This window comes from Phyllobates terribilis, unplaced genomic scaffold (assembly GCF_046119375.1).
Source record: "Phyllobates terribilis strain yellow unplaced genomic scaffold, ASM4611937v1 Scaffold_2__4_contigs__length_985480577, whole genome shotgun sequence".
In the NCBI taxonomy this organism is placed as follows: domain Eukaryota; kingdom Metazoa; phylum Chordata; class Amphibia; order Anura; family Dendrobatidae; genus Phyllobates; species Phyllobates terribilis.
In genome coordinates this window covers 187,391,207-187,412,398 of record NW_027362762.1, presented here as the reverse complement: position 1 = coordinate 187,412,398, position 21,192 = coordinate 187,391,207, and the positions used below count along the sequence as shown (strand labels likewise).

At 42.8% G+C, this 21,192-nt stretch overlaps 1 protein-coding gene across 1 annotated transcript in view; it reads right to left on the bottom strand.

Annotated features, from left to right (window-relative positions):
- Positions 1-21,192, bottom strand: part of LOC141201413 (17-beta-hydroxysteroid dehydrogenase type 6-like) — a 40,266-nt gene that overhangs the window by 10,985 nt on the left and 8,089 nt on the right. Inside the window, exons 2-4 of the mRNA XM_073663406.1 lie at positions 17,300-17,619; positions 5,020-5,278; positions 959-1,122 (exon numbers count right to left, since the gene is read on the bottom strand). Of these exons, the coding sequence (XP_073519507.1) occupies positions 959-1,122; positions 5,020-5,278; positions 17,300-17,612 (736 nt within the window). The 5' untranslated portion in view covers positions 17,613-17,619. The remainder of the gene's footprint in view (positions 1-958; positions 1,123-5,019; positions 5,279-17,299; positions 17,620-21,192) is intronic.

Below are 21,192 nucleotides of genomic sequence, written 5' to 3'. Positions count from 1 at the left end.
GCGTGCGCACTGTGCGCTGCGAGGATTCGCCGGTTTCTGAGTCTGGACCGGCGGGTACGAATGCATTATGCATACGCCCAGGCAGAACCCTACTAGTGGGCACAGCCTCTCTCCATACAAGTGTATGGAGCAAGGCCGTGCCCACTAGTCGCACGCCACACACATTTAATGAATAAAAATTTTAGTGGGAGTGCATTTTTAAGAAGGTTCAATACATAACCACTCTAGTCATCTATATGCTTGGCAAACCTGAGCAGAAAGTGAAAAAAATCTATATATAAATAATAATAATAATGATGATAATAATAATAATAATAATAATAAATAATAATAAATTGTCCACATGTAGATTGGCATGAAGAAAAAAAAAGAAAAGTGCAAAATCTAAAAAGGGTTAAAAGGGCTAAATCTTACTAGTGCTTTATTACTTACATTGCCTTGTTCTTCACTGTAGACACTTGGTTCCCTGCTGTTGTGCTTCTGGTCACCTGCTGACACAGGATCGGTTTCCTGTTTGGCCATGTGACTGTCAATAGGTGTGAAGGAGGCCAACTCACTGTTATCTTCAATAGCCAACTCCCCCCTCATCTTGGTTTCTGCATCAGTAGTGGAAAGGGGAATGGTGTGTGTGTGTGTGTGTGTGTGTGTGTGTGTGTGTGTGTGTGTGTGTGTGTGTGTGTGTGTGTGTGTGTGTGTGTGTGTGTGTGTGTGTGTGTGTGGGGGGGGGGGGGGGGGGGGGGGTGGGTTCGCACTTAGTTACTGAAGTAAGTAGTCAGGCAGTTCCCTTTACATACTGCTGTTAGGTCTTGACGCAGGAACTGCTGTCCAGTCTCGGCATGTGACCAGAAGGGAAGACAAAGGTGTATGGAAGAACCAACTATTTTAAGAAGTTATATATTTTGCTATTTCCAGCTAACGTAACTAAGATATTCCTTCACTTAGAACAGATCACACTTACAATTGTGATAGTAGTCTTCCCCATAGTCATTTCGTAGACTCATTGGTAATCTCTTCCAGACGTTTGTAACACTTTCTTTTAATTGGGTTGCATTCAAAATATTAGTTTTAAAAAAGTCAGGCGCAATGATGGAGACTTTAACTCCAAACGGTTTCAGCTCTCGTCTGCAGTAAACGAACAGAAGAAAGGTTTATATAATTAATATAATATATATAAAAAAACTTCATCACAATCTCAATTAGTTCCACAAGGAGACTGGATCTTGCAGTGTGTAATACTTTCGGATCAATTATCTACTCATGGGTCCCCACGCAAAGTCTCTGAATGACGCACAACTATAACCAGTCTTCCATAGTATTCGTCCTCTGACATGGGCTAAGCATTTAGGGCACCAATAGATACATCCACTATACTTACACCCCTGGAGGCCTTTATTAGGTACTGGCCGCTATAAGCACCCCATGATCACAGAGCAGAGGCGCCAATGAGCTGATAGGGTGATCAACCCACTTGTCAAACTTCTTTGAGGCCTTCGATGCCAGGATCAATAGCAATAGTGGTATCCAACAGTTTGTGAGGGCTTGTTTTTTTTTGCATCACAAATTGTACTTTTGAATGACCACATCCATTTTATTAAGTAATGTACTGGAAAGTAGTAAAAAAAATTCCAAGTTTGGCAAAATAGCAAAAAATAAAAGCAATTTGGCAATTTTTTTCTTAATTTACAGCATTCATTTTACAATAATTCAGAAATGTATAAAAAAAATAAAATATTCGCTTGTGACGCCATTTTTTAAGAGCCGTAACATTTAAAATTTTCAGGATATGGAACTGTGTGAAGACTAGTTTTTTTTGTGTGCCAAGCCGATGTTTTTATTGTATCTACCACAAACGGATATCAATGTTTTGATCACCTTTTATCTAATTTTTGGTGTTGTTGCAGATGGCGAAAAGCCGCAATTCTGGAGGTTTGATTTTTTTTCTTATTATGCCATTAATCACATTAATTTATTTTATATTTTGAAAGATCATTCTTTATGAGCGCAGCCATATCAAGTGTGTATTTCATTTTTTTTTTAATTTTTAATAAGGGAAAAGGGGTGGAGATTTTCATTTTTATATATTTTTTTTTCCACTATATTCGTTAGTCCTCTTGGGGGAGTTGAACTTATCATCTAATCGCTTTTGCTATATACAGCAATGCCACAGTATTGTTGTATATAGTAAAAATCACAGTCTCCTATGAATGCCACCCACAGGCTGGCTTTCACAGGTGTACCATCATGAGAGACATAGGGGTCTTCAGCAGACTCTTGACCATCATGGCGTATAGAATAGCACGCTGTAAGTGTCGCTGTCACAGATTGACAGCAGCATATGACACGTTAACAGCCGCTGGTGGAGCAGAGCTGTTAGAGGCAGATGATGGCTGTTTATTAGGGCTGTACCCTGTACATCATACGTCGTTAAAGGGTTAAATAAATGCCCTGTGGTAGGAATGCACACAAACATTTGTGAAAATTTTTACTATAGTAAATATAACAGTAATGGTAAATTTAAAATGAAGGTGGGGGATGGGAAACACACACACACACCCCGGACTGGCCATCAAGCTAATATGGTAAATGCTAGATGGGCCGTTCTGGCTGTATGGATTGTGACACTGCTAACAGTATCTGCATCCTCAGTATGTCACTTACTCCAGCATAACGCAGGCTACTTCTGATGCCACACAGGGGAAGTCGGTCAATGCAATCACTGCATTGCGTCACTTGTATCCAATGCAAGGCAGGACTGAAGAAGAGACGGCGGCAGAGGGGGGCAGGGAGCCTGGATATGGTGTTTTTTTTGTGGGCTTTGAGGATCTCATCATACTATATTGGGGGGCCCATCATACTGTGAGTGGTGGTGGGTATGTGATGACCATCATACTGTGTACGTGAAGGAATGTTGGAACATCATACTCTTTGAATATCCTCTATAGAGTATCATAGAGGGTGAGAAAACGGAGAGGCTTCAGTAGGGGCAAAATAACTAAGTGCCACAATATATATCCCTTTCTGTGTGTTAAAGTATGAAGTTATGTCTTGTGACTGAGCCTATGTGCTGTGAGAGGACTTTTGCTATGGGCCCCTGTGGTTTCCCCTGCTCAGGAGCATTATTACACTAAAAAGACAGTGAGGGTCATTATTATAAGGGAAGCACAGGAGGCATTATTATAAATAAGCACAGGGGTGTCTTTGTATTATAAAAGAAGTTTGTGGTTGTTATTATAAAAAGGTCAAGGGGAATCATTATTAAAAAAAGCACAGGGGACGCCATTTCTAGATGGTGCTCTATAAGTGTAAGGAGGTGCAGGAGAGCATTATTACTACAAAGAAGTACAGAAGGAACATTATTACTGTGTAGGACACAGGAGGGTACTATTACTGTGCAGGGCAAAGAGAGGCATTTCTAAAGTCTAGGGCTCTGAATATAGCACTATATGGTCGGCACAGGGAATGTGAGGAGGGGGCTGGAAAAGCAATAAGCCAAAGATTTCTGTGTTACATCTTGCACGGACAAGGTATGGATGGAAGAAGAAGTCATGTAGGTCTGGGCTGAATGGAAAAAAATAAAAATAAATGATTATGATCATAGAGAATGCCACTGATGAGAACATGTACCATATACACAGATATGGTCTGCAGATAATTGGTGTGGAACTGATATTACCATTATAAAAGTATGGTAGCAATAATCAGTTCTAGTACAGTGCTTTTGGTTATTGATCAGTATGGCGATATTATCACTACTGTATATGCAAGTACTATTTGGTTATGGGCTGGTGGCATTAGTCTGTTAGGCTACATTCCTACAATGAGGTTTTGAGGTTATAGATTTTCTGCACCTATTCAGTATATTAGGCCACATGCATTTTGTTTTTTTTACCGTTTGACAGTGTGGTTTTGGTCTCTTTTTGGTATGTCATGTTGTGAATAAAGCTGCTTTGTTTTTGATATTTCCTGGTGTTCAGCTTTGACAGAGCTTTAGGGTATGTTGCCACATTCAAGATTTGCTGCGGTTGACGCTGCTTATTCATGCAGCGTCAAAACCGCAGCAGAGGCCAGATGTTACAGCATAGTGGATGGGATTAGAAACTCCATGTCCACTATGCGTCTCTGTGCACCTGCGGATCACTCGCGGAAACTGACATACGGCGAGTCTTTCAGATCCGCTGCATGTAAATTCCTCTTGAGGGTCCAGATGTGGATTTTCCCCATAGACTTGCTTAGATGGGGAAAATCTGCATGTGTAAAAAAAAATCTGCTAATTTGCATAAACAGTGCGGACGTGGTGTGGAAGTTCTGCAGCGTCGGGGCCGCTGCGGCTCTTGAACGTGGGAACGTACCCTGATTGATACAGTCATGTGCGGGTTTCATGCATTTTTTTACCTGCAGATTTTCCGCATCTAATGCAATTCTATTGGGAAAATCCACACATAAAACAAAGTACTTGCAAGAGAAATTGACATATTGCGGATTTTAAACAAACAGTCAGTTTATGCTGAATAGAAGAAAACACCCAATGGGCAGGAGATTTCTTTAAATCCCATCCACTTTGCTGGAACTGTAAGAAGCTGTGAGTTTCTGTGCAGTGAAAATAAGCAGCATCAAAAACCCACCAAGTACTCATGATGAGAACTTAAATTATATCTCAATATTCTTGCTGTGATTTATTAAATCTTATAAAGGGGTATTATTGTAAATATACAGTACGTAGTAGTAAATGCTGATTTCCTCCAGGCAAGGTAATATTAGTAATAGAGACTCCAATCAGGGAAAGTGGATGGGACAGCATGGACCTGTGTTTTAAATTGCCAGGGCTGAATTTTAGTGCCAGTCCGTTCCTGCTTGCATTTATTTTAGCATCTGCAGGGCGCTGAATATAGCAGCTCAGATATTCTCATAGACCTTTGGCTTGGGTATGAACAACAATTGATGACGGGAATATAACATTACAAGATGCTTCATGTCCACACTAAGTTTAGGTTCCATGATGCACCAGATAAATTGTTTTACCTTAAGTTGTCCGAAAAAGCTTCAACCCCAAACTTAGATATGGAATATCCACCTGAGCAAAATGCCAGCCTTCCAGCAATGCTAGAAACATTCACAATGCGTCCTTTGGATTTTCTGATCAAGGAGAGCAAATTGATTGTTACATCTACCATCCCTAAGAGATTGACATCTAGAATCTTTAGAAAGTCTTCCTTTTTCAGCCATTCGTTGGGACACACAGGGATTAAAATGCCAGCATTGTTTACCAGTCCCCAGAGACCTGGAAGAAAAAAAACAAAACCAATACATACATAAAATGCTTTATAAAGACACCATGCTAGAGGATATGGATGTTTTAGAGGGGGGGTCTACATACATAGGCGCTCTATATGACCAGATATTCTAGCACTCTGATGCATCTGTCGCTTATCTATTATATGGCACCCACTCGTTTAAATGCCCAACATGTAATGCTACATTTATTCTGCGGCTGCTACTAATGTATGAGATGATCGCATTTCCCTGTGTTAAGAGTGGATTGCTGGTCGATGCTGCAGAGGAGTCCAGAAAGGTTAAAGGGGTTCTCCGAGAAATGTACTATAATAAATGATACACATTTAAATGTGAAACATTTTTTTAAATACCTTTATATAGCAAAAAATGTCTGCTTTATCCAATGCACTCTGTCAGGATTCCAAGATGGCAGCTACCATCAATCACAACCCATCCTATGATCTCAGAGGACATGCAGTAGTAAGAGTAGGATGGGCTGCTTGACGCAGGAGACAGAGGTCACGTCAGAGCAGCATCCTGTCAGACAACTGAATGGACATTCCTCTGTTCAGTCAACCTGACAGGACACGGAGGAGTGCAGCCACACTAAAAGGAGAAGATGAACACCTTTCTTTAACTGACTGACAAGGAACATCCATCTCAGTCAGCCTGACCGTTTTAGCATGTGTGTCTCGTGCTTCAAGCAGTACGTCCCACTGCATGTCCTGGCAGTCGCCATGTTTAAAATCTTGATAGAGTGCACTAAATAAAGCATATCTTTTTGATAAATAAAAAGGTATTTAGAAAAATGTTCCATATGTTATATATATTTTATTACACTTCTTGAAGAACCCCTTTACCGCTTTTTAAATTCCTGATCATAGAATGGTAGAGTTGGAAGGGACCTCCTGGGTCATCTGGTCCAACCCCCTGCTCAAAGCAGGATTCACTAGATCATCTCAGACAGATGTCTGTCCAGCCTCTGTTTGAAGACGTCCATTGAAGGAGAACTCCCCACCTCTCGTGGCAGCCTGTTCCACTCATTGATCACCCTAACTGTCAAAAAGTTTTTTCTAATATCTAATATGTGTCTCCTCCCATTTAGTTTCATCCCATTGCTTCTAGTCTTTCCTTGTGCAAATGAGAATAAAGATGATCCTTCTACAATGTGACAGCCCTTGACATATTTGTAGACAGCTATTAAGTCTCCTCTCAGTCTTCTTTTTTGCAAGCTAAACATTCCCAAATCCTGCAACCGTTCCTCATAGGACATGGTTTGCAGACCAGTCACCATTCTGGTCGCTCTTCTCTGAACTTGCTCCAGTTTGTCTATGTCTTTTTTAAAATGTGGTGCCCAAAACTGTACACAGTATTCCAGATGAGGTCTGACCAAAGAGGAGTAAAGACCGATAATGACTTCACGTGATCTAGACTGTATGCTTCTGTTAATACATCCCAGAATTGTATTTGCCTTTTTTGCTGCTGCATCACACTGTTGACTCATGTTCAGTCTATGATCTATTAGTATACCTAAGTCTTTTTCACATGTACTGTTGCTTAGCTCTATTCCTCCCATTCTGTATATGCTTTTTTCATTTTTATTGCCCAGATGTAGTACTTTGCATTTTTCCCTGTTAAAAACCATTCTGTTGGTTGCTGCCCACTGCTCCAGTTTATTTAGGTCTTTTTGAATCCTCCCTCTCTCTTCTCTAGTATTAGCTATCCCTCCTAGCTTTGTGTCATCAGCAAATTTAATCAGTTTACCCTCAATTCCTTCATCTAAATCATTGATAAAGATGTTGAACAATACAGGTCCCAGGACGGAGCCCTGTGGTACCCCACTTGAGACATTCATCCAGCTGGATGTGAAGCCATTTACAACCACCCTTTGAGTCCGATCACTAAGCCAGTTATGAATCCACCTAACAGTTGCCTGGTCCATTGCATACTTGGTCATTTTTTCAATAAGGATGGTGTGAGATACATTGTCAAATGCTTTGCTGAAGTCAAGATATACTATATCTACAGCATTTCCCTGATCCACCCAGTCAGTGATTCTGTCATAGAAGGAAATTAACTAACTAACCAGGGGAGGAGTCCTGAGGAGATAATTGGCATATTCCCACTGCATTTTGGGGTAAGTGAAGAGTCTCCGCGAGCTCAAAGAACACTGGATTTTGGCTGTTGGAGCTGAAAAGAGGACATCGGTAAACCAGGGGAGGGGTCCTGAGGAGATAATTGGCATATTCCCACTGCATTTTGGGGTAAGTGAAGAGTCTCCGCGAGCTCAAAGAACACTGGATTTTGGCTGTTGGAGCTGAAAAGAGGACATCGGTAAACCAGGGGAGGGGTCCTGAGGAGATAATTGGCATATTCCCACTGCATTTTGGGGTAAGTGAAGAGTCTCCGCGAGCTCAAAGAACACTGGATTTTGGCTGTTGGAGCTGAAAAGAGGACATCGGTAAACCAGGGGAGGGGTCCTGAGGAGATAATTGGCATATTCCCACTGCATTTTGGGGTAAGTGAAGAGTCTCCGCGAGCTCAAAGAACACTGGATTTTGGCTGTTGGAGCTGAAAAGAGGACATCGGTAAACCAGGGGAGGAGTCCTGAGGAGATAATTGGCATATTCCCACTGCATTTTGGGGTAAGTGAAGAGTCTCCGCGAGCTCAAAGAACACTGGATTTTGGCTGTTGGAGCTGAAAAGAGGACATCGGTAAACCAGGGGAGGGGTCCTGAGGAGATAATTGGCATATTCCCACTGCATTTTGGGGTAAGTGAAGAGTCTCCGCGAGCTCAAAGAACACTGGATTTTGGCTGTTGGAGCTGAAAAGAGGACATCGGTAAACCAGGGGAGGGGTCCTGAGGAGATAATTGGCATATTCCCACTGCATTTTGGGGTAAGTGAAGAGTCTCCGCGAGCTCAAAGAACACTGGATTTTGGCTGTTGGAGCTGAAAAGAGGACATCGGTAAACCAGGGGAGGGGTCCTGAGGAGATAATTGGCATATTCCCACTGCATTTTGGGGTAAGTGAAGAGTCTCCGCGAGCTCAAAGAACACTGGATTTTGGCTGTTGGAGCTGAAAAGAGGACATCGGTAAACCAGGGGAGGGGTCCTGAGGAGATAATTGGCATATTCCCACTGCATTTTGGGGTAAGTGAAGAGTCTCCGCGAGCTCAAAGAACACTGGATTTTGGCTGTTGGAGCTGATAAGAGGACATCGGTAAACCAGGGGAGGGGTCCTGAGGAGATAATTGGCATATTCCCACTGCATTTTGGGGTAAGTGAAGAGTCTCCGCGAGCTCAAAGAACACTGGATTTTGGCTGTTGGAGCTGAAAAGAGGACATCGGTAAACCAGGGGAGGGGTCCTGAGGAGATAATTGGCATATTCCCACTGCATTTTGGGGTAAGTGAAGAGTCTCCGCGAGCTCAAAGAACACTGGATTTTGGCTGTTGGAGCTGAAAAGAGGACATCGGTAAACCAGGGGAGGGGTCCTGAGGAGATAATTGGCATATTCCCACTGCATTTTGGGGTAAGTGAAGAGTCTCCGCGAGCTCAAAGAACACTGGATTTTGGCTGTTGGAGCTGATAAGAGGACATCGGTAAACCAGGGGAGGGGTCCTGAGGAGATAATTGGCATATTCCCACTGCATTTTGGGGTAAGTGAAGAGTCTCCGCGAGCTCAAAGAACACTGGATTTTGGCTGTTGGAGCTGAAAAGAGGACATCGGTAAACCAGGGGAGGGGTCCTGAGGAGATAATTGGCATATTCCCACTGCATTTTGGGGTAAGTGAAGAGTCTCCGCGAGCTCAAAGAACACTGGATTTTGGCTGTTGGAGCTGAAAAGAGGACATCGGTAAACCAGGGGAGGGGTCCTGAGGAGATAATTGGCATATTCCCACTGCATTTTGGGGTAAGTGAAGAGTCTCCGCGAGCTCAAAGAACACTGGATTTTGGCTGTTGGAGCTGATAAGAGGACATCGGTAAACCAGGGGAGGGGTCCTGAGGAGATAATTGGCATATTCCCACTGCATTTTGGGGTAAGTGAAGAGTCTCCGCGAGCTCAAAGAACACTGGATTTTGGCTGTTGGAGCTGAAAAGAGGACATCGGTAAACCAGGGGAGGGGTCCTGAGGAGATAATTGGCATATTCCCACTGCATTTTGGGGTAAGTGAAGAGTCTCCGCGAGCTCAAAGAACACTGGATTTTGGCTGTTGGAGCTGAAAAGAGGACATCGGTAAACCAGGGGAGGGGTCCTGAGGAGATAATTGGCATATTCCCACTGCATTTTGGGGTAAGTGAAGAGTCTCCGCGAGCTCAAAGAACACTGGATTTTGGCTGTTGGAGCTGATAAGAGGACATCGGTAAACCAGGGGAGGGGTCCTGAGGAGATAATTGGCATATTCCCACTGCATTTTGGGGTAAGTGAAGAGTCTCCGCGAGCTCAAAGAACACTGGATTTTGGCTGTTGGAGCTGAAAAGAGGACATCGGTAAACCAGGGGAGGGGTCCTGAGGAGATAATTGGCATATTCCCACTGCATTTTGGGGTAAGTGAAGAGTCTCCGCGAGCTCAAAGAACACTGGATTTTGGCTGTTGGAGCTGATAAGAGGACATCGGTAAACCAGGGGAGGGGTCCTGAGGAGATAATTGGCATATTCCCACTGCATTTTGGGGTAAGTGAAGAGTCTCCGCGAGCTCAAAGAACACTGGATTTTGGCTGTTGGAGCTGAAAAGAGGACATCGGTAAACCAGGGGAGGGGTCCTGAGGAGATAATTGGCATATTCCCACTGCATTTTGGGGTAAGTGAAGAGTCTCCGCGAGCTCAAAGAACACTGGATTTTGGCTGTTGGAGCTGAAAAGAGGACATCGGTAAACCAGGGGAGGGGTCCTGAGGAGATAATTGGCATATTCCCACTGCATTTTGGGGTAAGTGAAGAGTCTCCGCGAGCTCAAAGAACACTGGATTTTGGCTGTTGGAGCTGATAAGAGGACATCGGTAAACCAGGGGAGGGGTCCTGAGGAGATAATTGGCATATTCCCACTGCATTTTGGGGTAAGTGAAGAGTCTCCGCGAGCTCAAAGAACACTGGATTTTGGCTGTTGGAGCTGAAAAGAGGACATCGGTAAACCAGGGGAGGGGTCCTGAGGAGATAATTGGCATATTCCCACTGCATTTTGGGGTAAGTGAAGAGTCTCCGCGAGCTCAAAGAACACTGGATTTTGGCTGTTGGAGCTGAAAAGAGGACATCGGTAAACCAGGGGAGGGGTCCTGAGGAGATAATTGGCATATTCCCACTGCATTTTGGGGTAAGTGAAGAGTCTCCGCGAGCTCAAAGAACACTGGATTTTGGCTGTTGGAGCTGAAAAGAGGACATCGGTAAACCGCGCGCCTACCGGCGCGCGCATTTTGAAGCTTTTTTTTTTTTAAGCTTTTTTCACTGTTTTCAGAACATTAACAATAAGAACATGGAAGAGTCCAGGAGCCATTTGGTGAGCTGCATATCCTGCTACATGTTCACAGACTTGCCAGTGGAAAAGCCAAACTTCACATGCCAGAAATGCAAGCTTGTGTCCCTGTTGGAGGAAAAGTTGCGAAATCTAGAAGAGAGGTTAACGACCTTGAAAATCATTAAGGAAGGTGAAGAGTTCTTAGACAGAGCAGAATTATCTCTTCATGATTCAGAAAGAGAAGAAATTCGAACTGCACCTGACGAAACAGAGGAATGGAAGCATGTGACCCACAGAAGCAGGAGGATCGAGAGGCAGTCAGCACCCATACTGCTCAGGAACCAGTACCAGGCTCTCACACAGGAGAACCATGAAGAAATACAGCAAGATAAGACTTTGCCAGCAATGAATAACCTTGTAAGCCCTCAGAATCCTCCTGGATGGAGAAAGAAGAATGTTGTGAAGAAAAAACGGAGAGTGGTGGTCATGGGGGATTCCCTGTTAAGAGGAACAGAGGCCGCTATCTGCAGACCAGACATAACCTCAAGAGAAATGTGCTGTCTTCCAGGAGCAAAAATTAAAGATGTGTCTGACAGGTTATCAAGACTCTTCAGACCTACAGATCACTACCCATTCCTGCTAATACATGTGGGGACAAATGACACCACAAGAAAGGACCTGGAAACCATCTGCAGTGACTTTGAAGACTTAGGCAAGAAAGTGAAAGAATTGGGAGCGCAGGTGGTCTTCTCATCCATCCTCCCAGTGGATGGCCATGGAACAATGAGGTGGAATAAGATTCTACAGGTGAACAACTGGCTACGTCGATGGTGCCGTCAACAAGGATTTGGATTTCTGGATCACGGAATGAATTACCTATACGATGGACTACTTGCTAGAGATGGGGTGCACCTTACGAAGACTGGAAAACATGTATTTGGAAGTCGCCTTGCTACACTCATCAGAAGAGCTTTAAACTAGAACAATGTGAGAAGGGAAGCAAAAGGCCAGAAAAAGCCATACAGCTGACAAATACTATTGAGATCTCTGCTATTGGAAGTGGAAAAGAAGAACAAAGACAAAACAATTTAAATAATAAAAATATGGGAGGAAGAGAAACCAATCACAAACTAAAATGTTTTTATACAAATGCACAAAGCATGGGCAACAAACAAGGAGAATTGGAACTACTAATGCAGGAAAAGGAATATGATGTCATTGGAATCACTGAAACTTGGTGGGACGATACACATGATTGGAATAAAAGGCTAAAAGGCTACAACTTATTTGCAAGAAACAGACTTGATAAATGAGGAGGAGGTGTTGCATTGTATGTTAGAAAAGCGTATATCTGCACAGAGATTGAAGCTTCAGAGACTGGGAGTTCTGTGGAAACTGTTTGGGTAAGAATACAAGGAGAGAACAACGGAAAGGACACCATTGTAGGCATTTACTACAGGCCACCTGGGCAAGCTGAAGATATGGATGAACTCTTTATGTATCAAATGACCAAGTTCTCCAAAAAATATGACGTAGTGGTCATGGGAGATTTCAACTATCCAGACATTTGTTGGGAATCTCTCTCAAGTAAAACTAACAGGTCAAGCAAATTCTTATCCTCTCTTGCTGACAACTTTATCTTCCAAAAGGTAGGGGAGAAAACAAGGGGATCTGCTACTTTGGATCTAATCCTTATAAACAGGGAGGAAATGGTTGAGGAGGTAAAGGTGGCTGGGACCCTAGGAGGCAGCGATCATGCTATTATAGAATTTTGGATAACTAGAGGAGGAAGACATGTGAAGACTCAAACTTCAAGGTTAGATTTTAGAAAGGCAGATTTTAAGAGACTCAGAAAGAGAATAGGAGGGATCCAATGGCTGGATGTCCTTAAGGACAAAAATGTCCAGGAAGGATGGGAAATTTTTAAAAATGAGATTCTCAAAGCACAATCGTTAACAATCCCGAAAAGTAGGAAGAATGGGAAGCATTTAAGGAAACCAGGATGGATGAACACAGAACTTAAACACATGCTAAAAAGAAAGAAAGAAATGTTTATTAAATGGAAAGAGGGAGGCATATCTAAAGAAGATTATAATGCAGTCTGCAGATCCTGTAGGGCACGTATCAGGTTAGCTAAAGCTGACAATGAATTAAGGCTTGCAAGAGATGTCAAAAGCAATAAAAAAGGATTTTGGGGGTATGTCAAAAGTAAAAGAAAAGTCAAAGATGCTATAGGATTTTTACAGGATGAAAATGGAGAAATGGTAAGAGAGGATGTTGAGAAGGCCGAACTTTTTAATTCCTATTTTGCATCTGTTTTCTCTCAGAAAGAAAATGTAACATCAACTGATCTTCACTGTCCTTTTAAAGGAATAGAGGAATCCAAGTTATCTGTAAACAGAAAGATTGTGAGGGAATATTTAGCTAACATAAATGAGTTCAAGTCTCCAGGTCCAGATGAATTACACCCCAGAGTACTGAAGGAGATCGTAGAAGAAATTTTAGAACCACTCTCCATAATCTTTAAAAATTCTTGGAGAACAGGAGAAGTCCCAGAAGACTGGAGAAGAGCAAATGTTGTTCCTATCTTCAAAAAGGGGAAGAAGGTGGACCCAGGGAACTATAGGCCGGTGAGTCTGACTTCTATACCAGGAAAGATCTTTGAACAAATTATTAAACAACATGTATGTAAGTACATGGATAAGAATGAAGTGATTAACCAGAATCAGCATGGGTTTGTAACTAACAAGTCATGTCAGACTAACTTAATCTTGATCTTGATCTTCATGTGAAAACCATTTTAAAAGGGAACCTGTCATCTGATTCATGCTGCCAACGCCATGTGCAGCATGAATCAGAGCCTGGCAGTATGACTGCAGCCAGGTATATTTTTCTCTGAAATGCCTGAGAATTTACAGTGGGTACGGAAAGTATTCAGACCCCTTTAAATTTTTCACTCTTTGTTTCATTGCAGCCATTTGGTAAATTCTAAAAAAGTTCATTTTTTTTCCCATTAATGTACACTCTGCACCTCATCTTGACTGAAAAAAAACAGAAATGTAGAAATTTTTGCAAATTTATTAAAAAAGAAAAACTGAAATATCACATGGTCATAAGTATTCAGACCCTTTGCTCCGTATTGAGTAGAAGCACCCTTTTGAGCTAGTACAGGCATAGGTCTTCTTGGGAATGATGTAACAATTTTTTCACACCTGGATTTCGGGATCCTCTGCCATTCTTCCTTGCAGATCCTCTCCAGTTCCGTCAGGTTGGATAGTGAACGTTGGTGGACAGCCATTTTCTGGTCTCTCCAGAGATGCTTAATTGGGTTTAGGTCGGGGCTCTGGCTGGGCCAGTCAAGAATGGTCACAGAGTTGTTCTGAAGCCACTCCTTTGTTATTTTAGCTGTGTGCTTAGGGTCATTGTCTTGTTGGAAGGTGAACCTTCAGCCAAGTCGGAGGTCCAGAGCATGCTGGAAGAAGTTTTCATCCAGGATATCTCTGTACTTGGCCGCCTTCATGTTTCCTTCAATTGCAACCAGTCGTCCCTGCAGCTGAAAAACACCCCCATAGCATGATGCTGCCACCACCATGTTTCACTGTTGGGATTGTATTGGGCAGGTGATGAGCAGTGCCTGGTTTTTCTCCACACATACCGCTTAGAATTATCACCAAAAAGTTCTATCTTTGTCTCATCAGACCAGATCTTATTTCTCATAGTCTGGGAGTCCTTCATGTGTTTTTGAGCAAACTATGCGGGCTTTCATATGTCTTGCACTGATGAGAGGCTTCCATTGGGCCACTCTGCCATAAAGGCCCGACTGGTGAAGGGCTGCAGTGATAGTTGACTTTGTGGAACTTTCTCCCATCTCCCTACTGCATCTATGGAGCTCATCCACAGTGATCTTGGGGTTCTTCTTTACCTCTCTCACCAAGGCTCTTCTCCCACGATTGCTCAGTTTTGCTGGATGGACAGGTCTAGGAAGACTTCTGGTGGTCCCAAACTTCTTCCATTTAAGGATTATGGAGACCACTGTGCTCTTAGGAACCTTGAGTAATGCAGAAATTCTTTTGCAACCTTGGCCAGATCTGTGCCGTGCCAGAATTTTGTCTCTGAGCTCCTTGGGCAGTTCCTTTGAGCTCATGATTCTCATTTGGTCTGACATGCAATGTGAGCTGTTAGGTCTTATATAGACAGGTGTGTGCCTTTCCAAATCAAGTCCTATCAGTTTAATTAAACACAGCTGGACTCCAATGAAGGAGTAGAACCATCTCAAGGAGGATCACAAGGAAATGGACTGCATGTGACTTAAATATGAGTGTCTGAGCAAAGGGTCTGAATACTTATGACCATGTGATATTTCAGTTTTTCTTTTTAAATAGATTTGCAAACATTTCTACATTTCTATTTTTTTAAGTCAAGATGGGGTGCAGAGTGTACTTTAATGAGAAAAAAAATGAACTTTCTAGAATTTACCAAATGGCTACAATGAAACAAAGAGTGAAAAATTTAAAGGGGTCTGAATACTTTCCGTACCCACTGTAGTTAGAAGATCCGGCCAGGACAAGGCTAATCGAGTGCTACTCCTAGCTGACTTTTCCCAGCGCTACTAGAGGCGTTTGACAAGTCTCGTGTTATGGGAGAAACCTTTCAGTCATCTGCAGCATCACCGGACTAGTCTAGTCTCCAGCCGGATCTTCTAAGTATATTTAGGCCACGGCCCAACTATCAGTTTTTGGTCAGTATTTTTTTCCCAGGAATGGGAGACAAAACCAGGAGTGGGTGATAAATGCAGAATTGGTGCACTTGTTTCTATTATACCTTTTCTCTGATTGTTCCTCATCTGGTTTTGACTCCAGAGAAAAAAAAAAAATACTGACTGAATACTGATAGTGGGACCGTGAGCTTACTCACATATACTCTTTGCAGTACATAGCGAGCGGCAACTGTAACCATGCCGTGGCACTGACTGACAGCCAGCTCAGCATTGCATCAGTACAGACCCAGCTGTCAGTCAGTGCTGGGGCGGGGTTATATTCACCACTCACTATACACTGAGTGGTGACAGAAGCCGCGCCTCTATGACTAAAAGACAGAGGCTGCCGGGAGGACTAAGGTTCATTTCCTCCTGGCAGCTGGGCTTGTAGTGCAGCAGCCGCACAGCTTCAGAATGCTGTTAACCTCATATCTACAAGTTAATAGCATTTTTTGACATGACAGATTCCCTTTAACCCCTTTAAAGCCTGGGTAATAATAGTACGCCCCAGGCTATCACCCCCAGTTCAGTGAGGGCTCCGGCGCTGAACCCGCACTGAACCGGGCACATGTCAGCTGATTTATACACGATCCACCCGAGGCTGTTAACCAGTTATATGCCGATGTCAATCTCTGACAGCGGCATTTAACAGCGCCGCGCCGGAAGCGTGTCACTTACCCCACCCATCGGTGACCCTGTCACGTGATCGCGGGTCACTGATGGGTGGGCATGACAACCCTGGGTCTGCAGCAGACCCCAGTGGTTGTCATGTACTGATCGCTATGAGCACCACCTAGTGGTCGGCGCTCATAGCACAGGAGCATTTCTGCTACATAGAGATGATCTGCTCATCGCCTCTATGTAGCAGAGGCGATCGGACAGTTGCTGCTTCTAGAAGCAAGCAAAAAGTGTAAAAAAAAGGTTTTTAAAAATATAAAAAATATAATATAATATATATATATATATATATATATATATATTATATATATAAAAAAAAAAGAAAAGTTTAAATCACCCCCCTTTCGCCCCATTCAAAATAAAAAATAAACAAAAACAAAACACGTACACATATTTGGTATTGCCGCATTCAGAATCGCCCAATCAATATAAAAAAAAGAATTAATCCGAACGGTAAACGGCGTAACGAACTAAAAATTCTAAACACCAGAATTAGGTTTTTTGGTCGCTGCAACATTGCAATAAAATGCAATAACGGGCGATCAAAACATCGTATCTACACCAAAATGGTATCAATAAAAACGTCAGATCGGCGTGCAAAAAATAAGGTCTCACCTGGCCCCAAATCCTGAAAAATGGAGACGCTACGGGTCTTTCAAAATGGCGCAATTTTTTTTTAGCAAACTTTGGATTTTTTTTTTCACCACTTAAATAAAAAAAGAACCTATACATGTTTGGTGTCTGCGAACTTGTAATGACCTGGAGAATAAGAATGGCAGGTCAGTTTTAGCATTCAGTGAACATGGTTAAAAAAACAAACAAATAAAAACCACCATCTGTGGTATTGCACTTTTTTTGCAATTTCACCGCTCTTGGAATTTTTTTCCCGTTTTCCCGTACACAATATGGTAAAACCAGTAATGTCGTTCAAAAGTACAACTGGTCCCGCAAAAAATAAGCCCTCACACGACCAGATTGACACCCCAAAAAAAATAAAAACGCTATGGCTCTGGGAACAAGTGGAGCAAAAACGGAAAATCCCAGGGTCCTTAAGGGGTTAAGAAGCGTACATCTTTTACTAACTAGTTCAATCCAGTGCATCTAACGACGACGTACCTCGGAATAATACATGGTTTATTACCTTTGTCAGTCACAGAGTCTGCAACCCACTTGACAGCAGCGCTCACACTTTTGCTGTCAGTAACATTAAGAATGACAGTTTGGAGTCTACTGGAGGTCTCCTGATTTAACTCCTTAGCTCCTGCTTCTGTTAAACAAGCCGCCAGAACCTTCATTCCTCGTCCGTCCAGCTGTTTAGCCAGCTGTCTTCCAAATCCAGTGTCACAACCAGTGATGAAAACATATTTTTCCGAGAGATTTCCTAGGATCTGACTCTGTCTGTGCCATCTATATAACAGGATTAAACCGAAAAACACCAGCAGGGGGAGCCACATGATTGCACTGTAAGACAATAACACGTACAATTAGATTGTTTGTGAACTACAGATGCACAATTTACATTACATTCAGGTCTTTGTTGAATTCTATTCTGGTGATTTTCCCTCAACTGCAACAATGTTGCCACATTTTACTGATGGCTGGCACAGCATACCCCGCTTTAGAAAAACAGCAATAATGGTGCAACCAGCCACTGACTAAATAAGATACAGGTGTCTATGGAGGTTTTTATGTAACTTATCCCATACTAATGATTATTAGCTCAGAAACATACAAAATAAACTGAGGTTTTATTCACCCTGCCCCTGCAAGTCCAGCGATGCCACCGCTGCTCCAATGGTGACGTCACATAAACAGCACTGTAGCCAATCTCTGGGCTTCGTGGCTTGTGCCGTTTAGATCAGCAAGGCCACTGAGCTAATCGATTGGCTGCAGCGCTGTCGACATGATGTGATCACTGCAGTGGTTCAACAAAAATACCTACAGTGTAATGCTTTGAGCTTGGGGAATCCATACCTCACAATTTTGAAAGATAAAATGGCAAAATACTTTATTTCATGGCAAGCCACTTGCCTAGTTCTTTACATGTGCCCACTGCACGGGACCCCCGGGGAGAGCGAGTGCCAACACCACGGGAACGGCACCAGCACAGGAGGGGAGTATAGGCTTTTTTATTTTATCGGGGCCAAGCGTGGGGTATGAGAAGAGGTTGTCCTAGTAGTGGACAAGCCATTTTTAAAGAGTAACTGTCATTTAAATTTTTATTTCAGAAATCAATACGCGTGAAAATAAGAAACCTTGCAATATATTATCAGAAATTTGCTTCTTTCTCTGCCAAAATTGACCAGTTATTATCAAAATTCTCAATTCTGAGGGAAATCTGTATTCGTGAAGACCGACTTTCTCATTACTGAGATAGAATTGTACATGTAGCAACTGCCATCTCCTATGTAGATAAGAGGAGGGAGGAGCCAGAGGTAGAGCTCCTCCCATCTACATAGAATCTCATCAAACAAGGTACTTGGGAATGGCAAAATATACTTGCATTAGTATAGTTCTTGTCAAAGTATAATCATCTAGGACAGGGGTCTCAAACTCGGCTGGGTATATGGGCCGCACATAGAAAAAAATTTGAATTTGGGGGGGCCGCATTCTTTGCAAAGTCAAAGTGACCATTTTAGTGATACCATTTTTTTTGTATACACCGTCTGAACATTTTTGCTGTATTTATTTTGTTTATAGCTTGGGACGTTACGGATGTTTCGATAATAAATGTGTACTTTTTGTGCTTAGATTATATATAAAACAGCATGTTTAGTGGCAAAATATTTTTTCATGCTTTATTTTAATTTTTTTTTTTTTTTTTTTTAAATTTCATTTTCACAATTTTGTTTCCTCCAATTGGCCACATACAGTAATATGGTTTTACAATTAGCACCATATAGTAATTCTGGCAAATATCTATTAATATGCCCCATGCTGGTGGTCCCCATCTTGCAGTAATATGCCCCATGCTGGTGGTCCCCATCTTGCAGTAATATGCCCCATGCTGGTGGTCCCCATCTTGCAGCAATGTGCCATCTCCTGGTGGTCTCCATCTTGCAGTAATGTCCCCCATCCGTTAGCAATGCCCCATCCAGCAGGTCCCCCTATTGTAGAATTGTCCCCTGCGCTGTTCTTCACACACATTAAAAAAAAAAAAAAAAAAAAAAAAAGGGGGGGGGGGGGGGGGATTCCTCTCACCTGTCCTCCGTTCCGTCAGCGTCCTTTGTGCACATGCGGCCCGCAGGCACAGACCCCTTGACGATCCAGTCCTGGTCCAGGAGGAGCCGCCGACAGCAGAGCTGTCTTGCCGCGCACTGCGAGGGACAGTCTCCCAGCACAGCATTCCCAATGCCAGCCGCCAGCCAATCAGAGGCCAGCAGCTGATATTTGCGTCCCAGCGCAGCGGCGTATGACGTCACTGCCATGCGCAGATGTCAGCTGCTGGCCTCTTATTGGCCGGCATTGGAAATGCTGTGCTGAGAGACTGTCTCTGTGCAGCGCTGCTGTCGGCGGCTCCTCCTGCACTAGGTCTGGATCGTCAAGGGGTCTGTGCTTGCGAGCCGCATAAAGCAGCTGCAGGGGCCGCATACGGCCCGTGGGCCGCGTGTTTGAGACCTCTGATCTAGGAGATAGCTAGACACATAAATGCCAGACAAGATTTAAAGCAAAGACCATTCGGAAATAAACAACCAATATGGAAAAAAAACCCGAACAAAAAAGTCATGAATCAAGTCAAAATTCTGAAATAAAAAACCTTTATTGAATACATGGTTTAAAGTAAGAGGATGGCACTATGGAGCAGGGCTGTGGAGTCGGAGTCGGAGTGTGTGTGTGTCCATTTTGGTGGAGTCTGAGTCGGGATCGGAGTCGGTATAAAATGGACCGACTCCTAAAATATGTAATACATTGGGTACAGTAGTTCAATGCAGTTTGTGGGGAAAAAATTTTCAGAAGAATTTGGGAAAGTTATGAAATGTCCTATAAATGTCTGTTCTGTTCCTGATCTAAGGGTCTAGACTTTTAGCTGAGATGAATCTGTGCTACAGTAAATTTATCACTTAAACATGAGCCATGTATGAGGGAGTCGTGGAGTCGGAGTCATGGAAATTGAGAAGTCGGAGTCAGAGGTTTGGCGTACCGACTCCACAACCCTGCTATGGAGACAGACAATTAAATTTGACCCCTCAAGAGGAAGCTGATGCGAAACACGAGTCAGTCAGTGGTGGTCCAGGGTGCACCTTCAAGTCGGTATGCTCTCTCCTGTGTCCTTTATAAAGATACTGTATGCCTATCCTGCAGTCTGATGACTTTATTGGGTATTACAACCCCTGGCAAAAATTAAGGAATCACTGGGCTCTGAGAATGTTCATTCAGTTGTTTAATGTTGTTGAAAAAAAAGCAGATCACAGACATGGCACAAAACTAAAGTCATTTCAAAATGGCAGCTTTAGGGCTTTAAGAAACACTAAAAGAAATCAAGATAAAAAATGTGGTACTCAGTAAGGGTAATTTTTTTCAGACCAAGCAGAGGGAAAAAATTATGGAATCACTCAATTCTGAGGAAAAAATTATGGAATCATGAAAAACAAACACACAAAAGAACACTCCAATACATCACTAGTATTTGGTTGCACCACCTCTGGCTTTAATAACAGCTTGCAGTCTCTGAGGCATGGACTTAATGAGTGACAAACAGTATTCTTCATCAATCTGGCTCCAACTTTCTCTGATTGCTGTTGCCAGATCAGCTTTGCAGGTTGGAGCCTTGTCATGGACCATTTTCTTCAACTTCCAAAGATTTTCAATTGGATTGAGATCCGGACTACTTGCAGGCAATGACATTGACCTTATGTGTCTTCTTTCAAGGAATGTTTTCACAGTTTTTGCTCTATGGCAGGATGCATTATCATCTTGAAAAATTATGTCATCATCCCCAAACATCCTTTCAATTGATGGGATAAGAAAACTGTCCAAAATATCAATGTAAACTTGGGCATTTATTGAAGATGTAATGACAGCCATCTCCCCAGT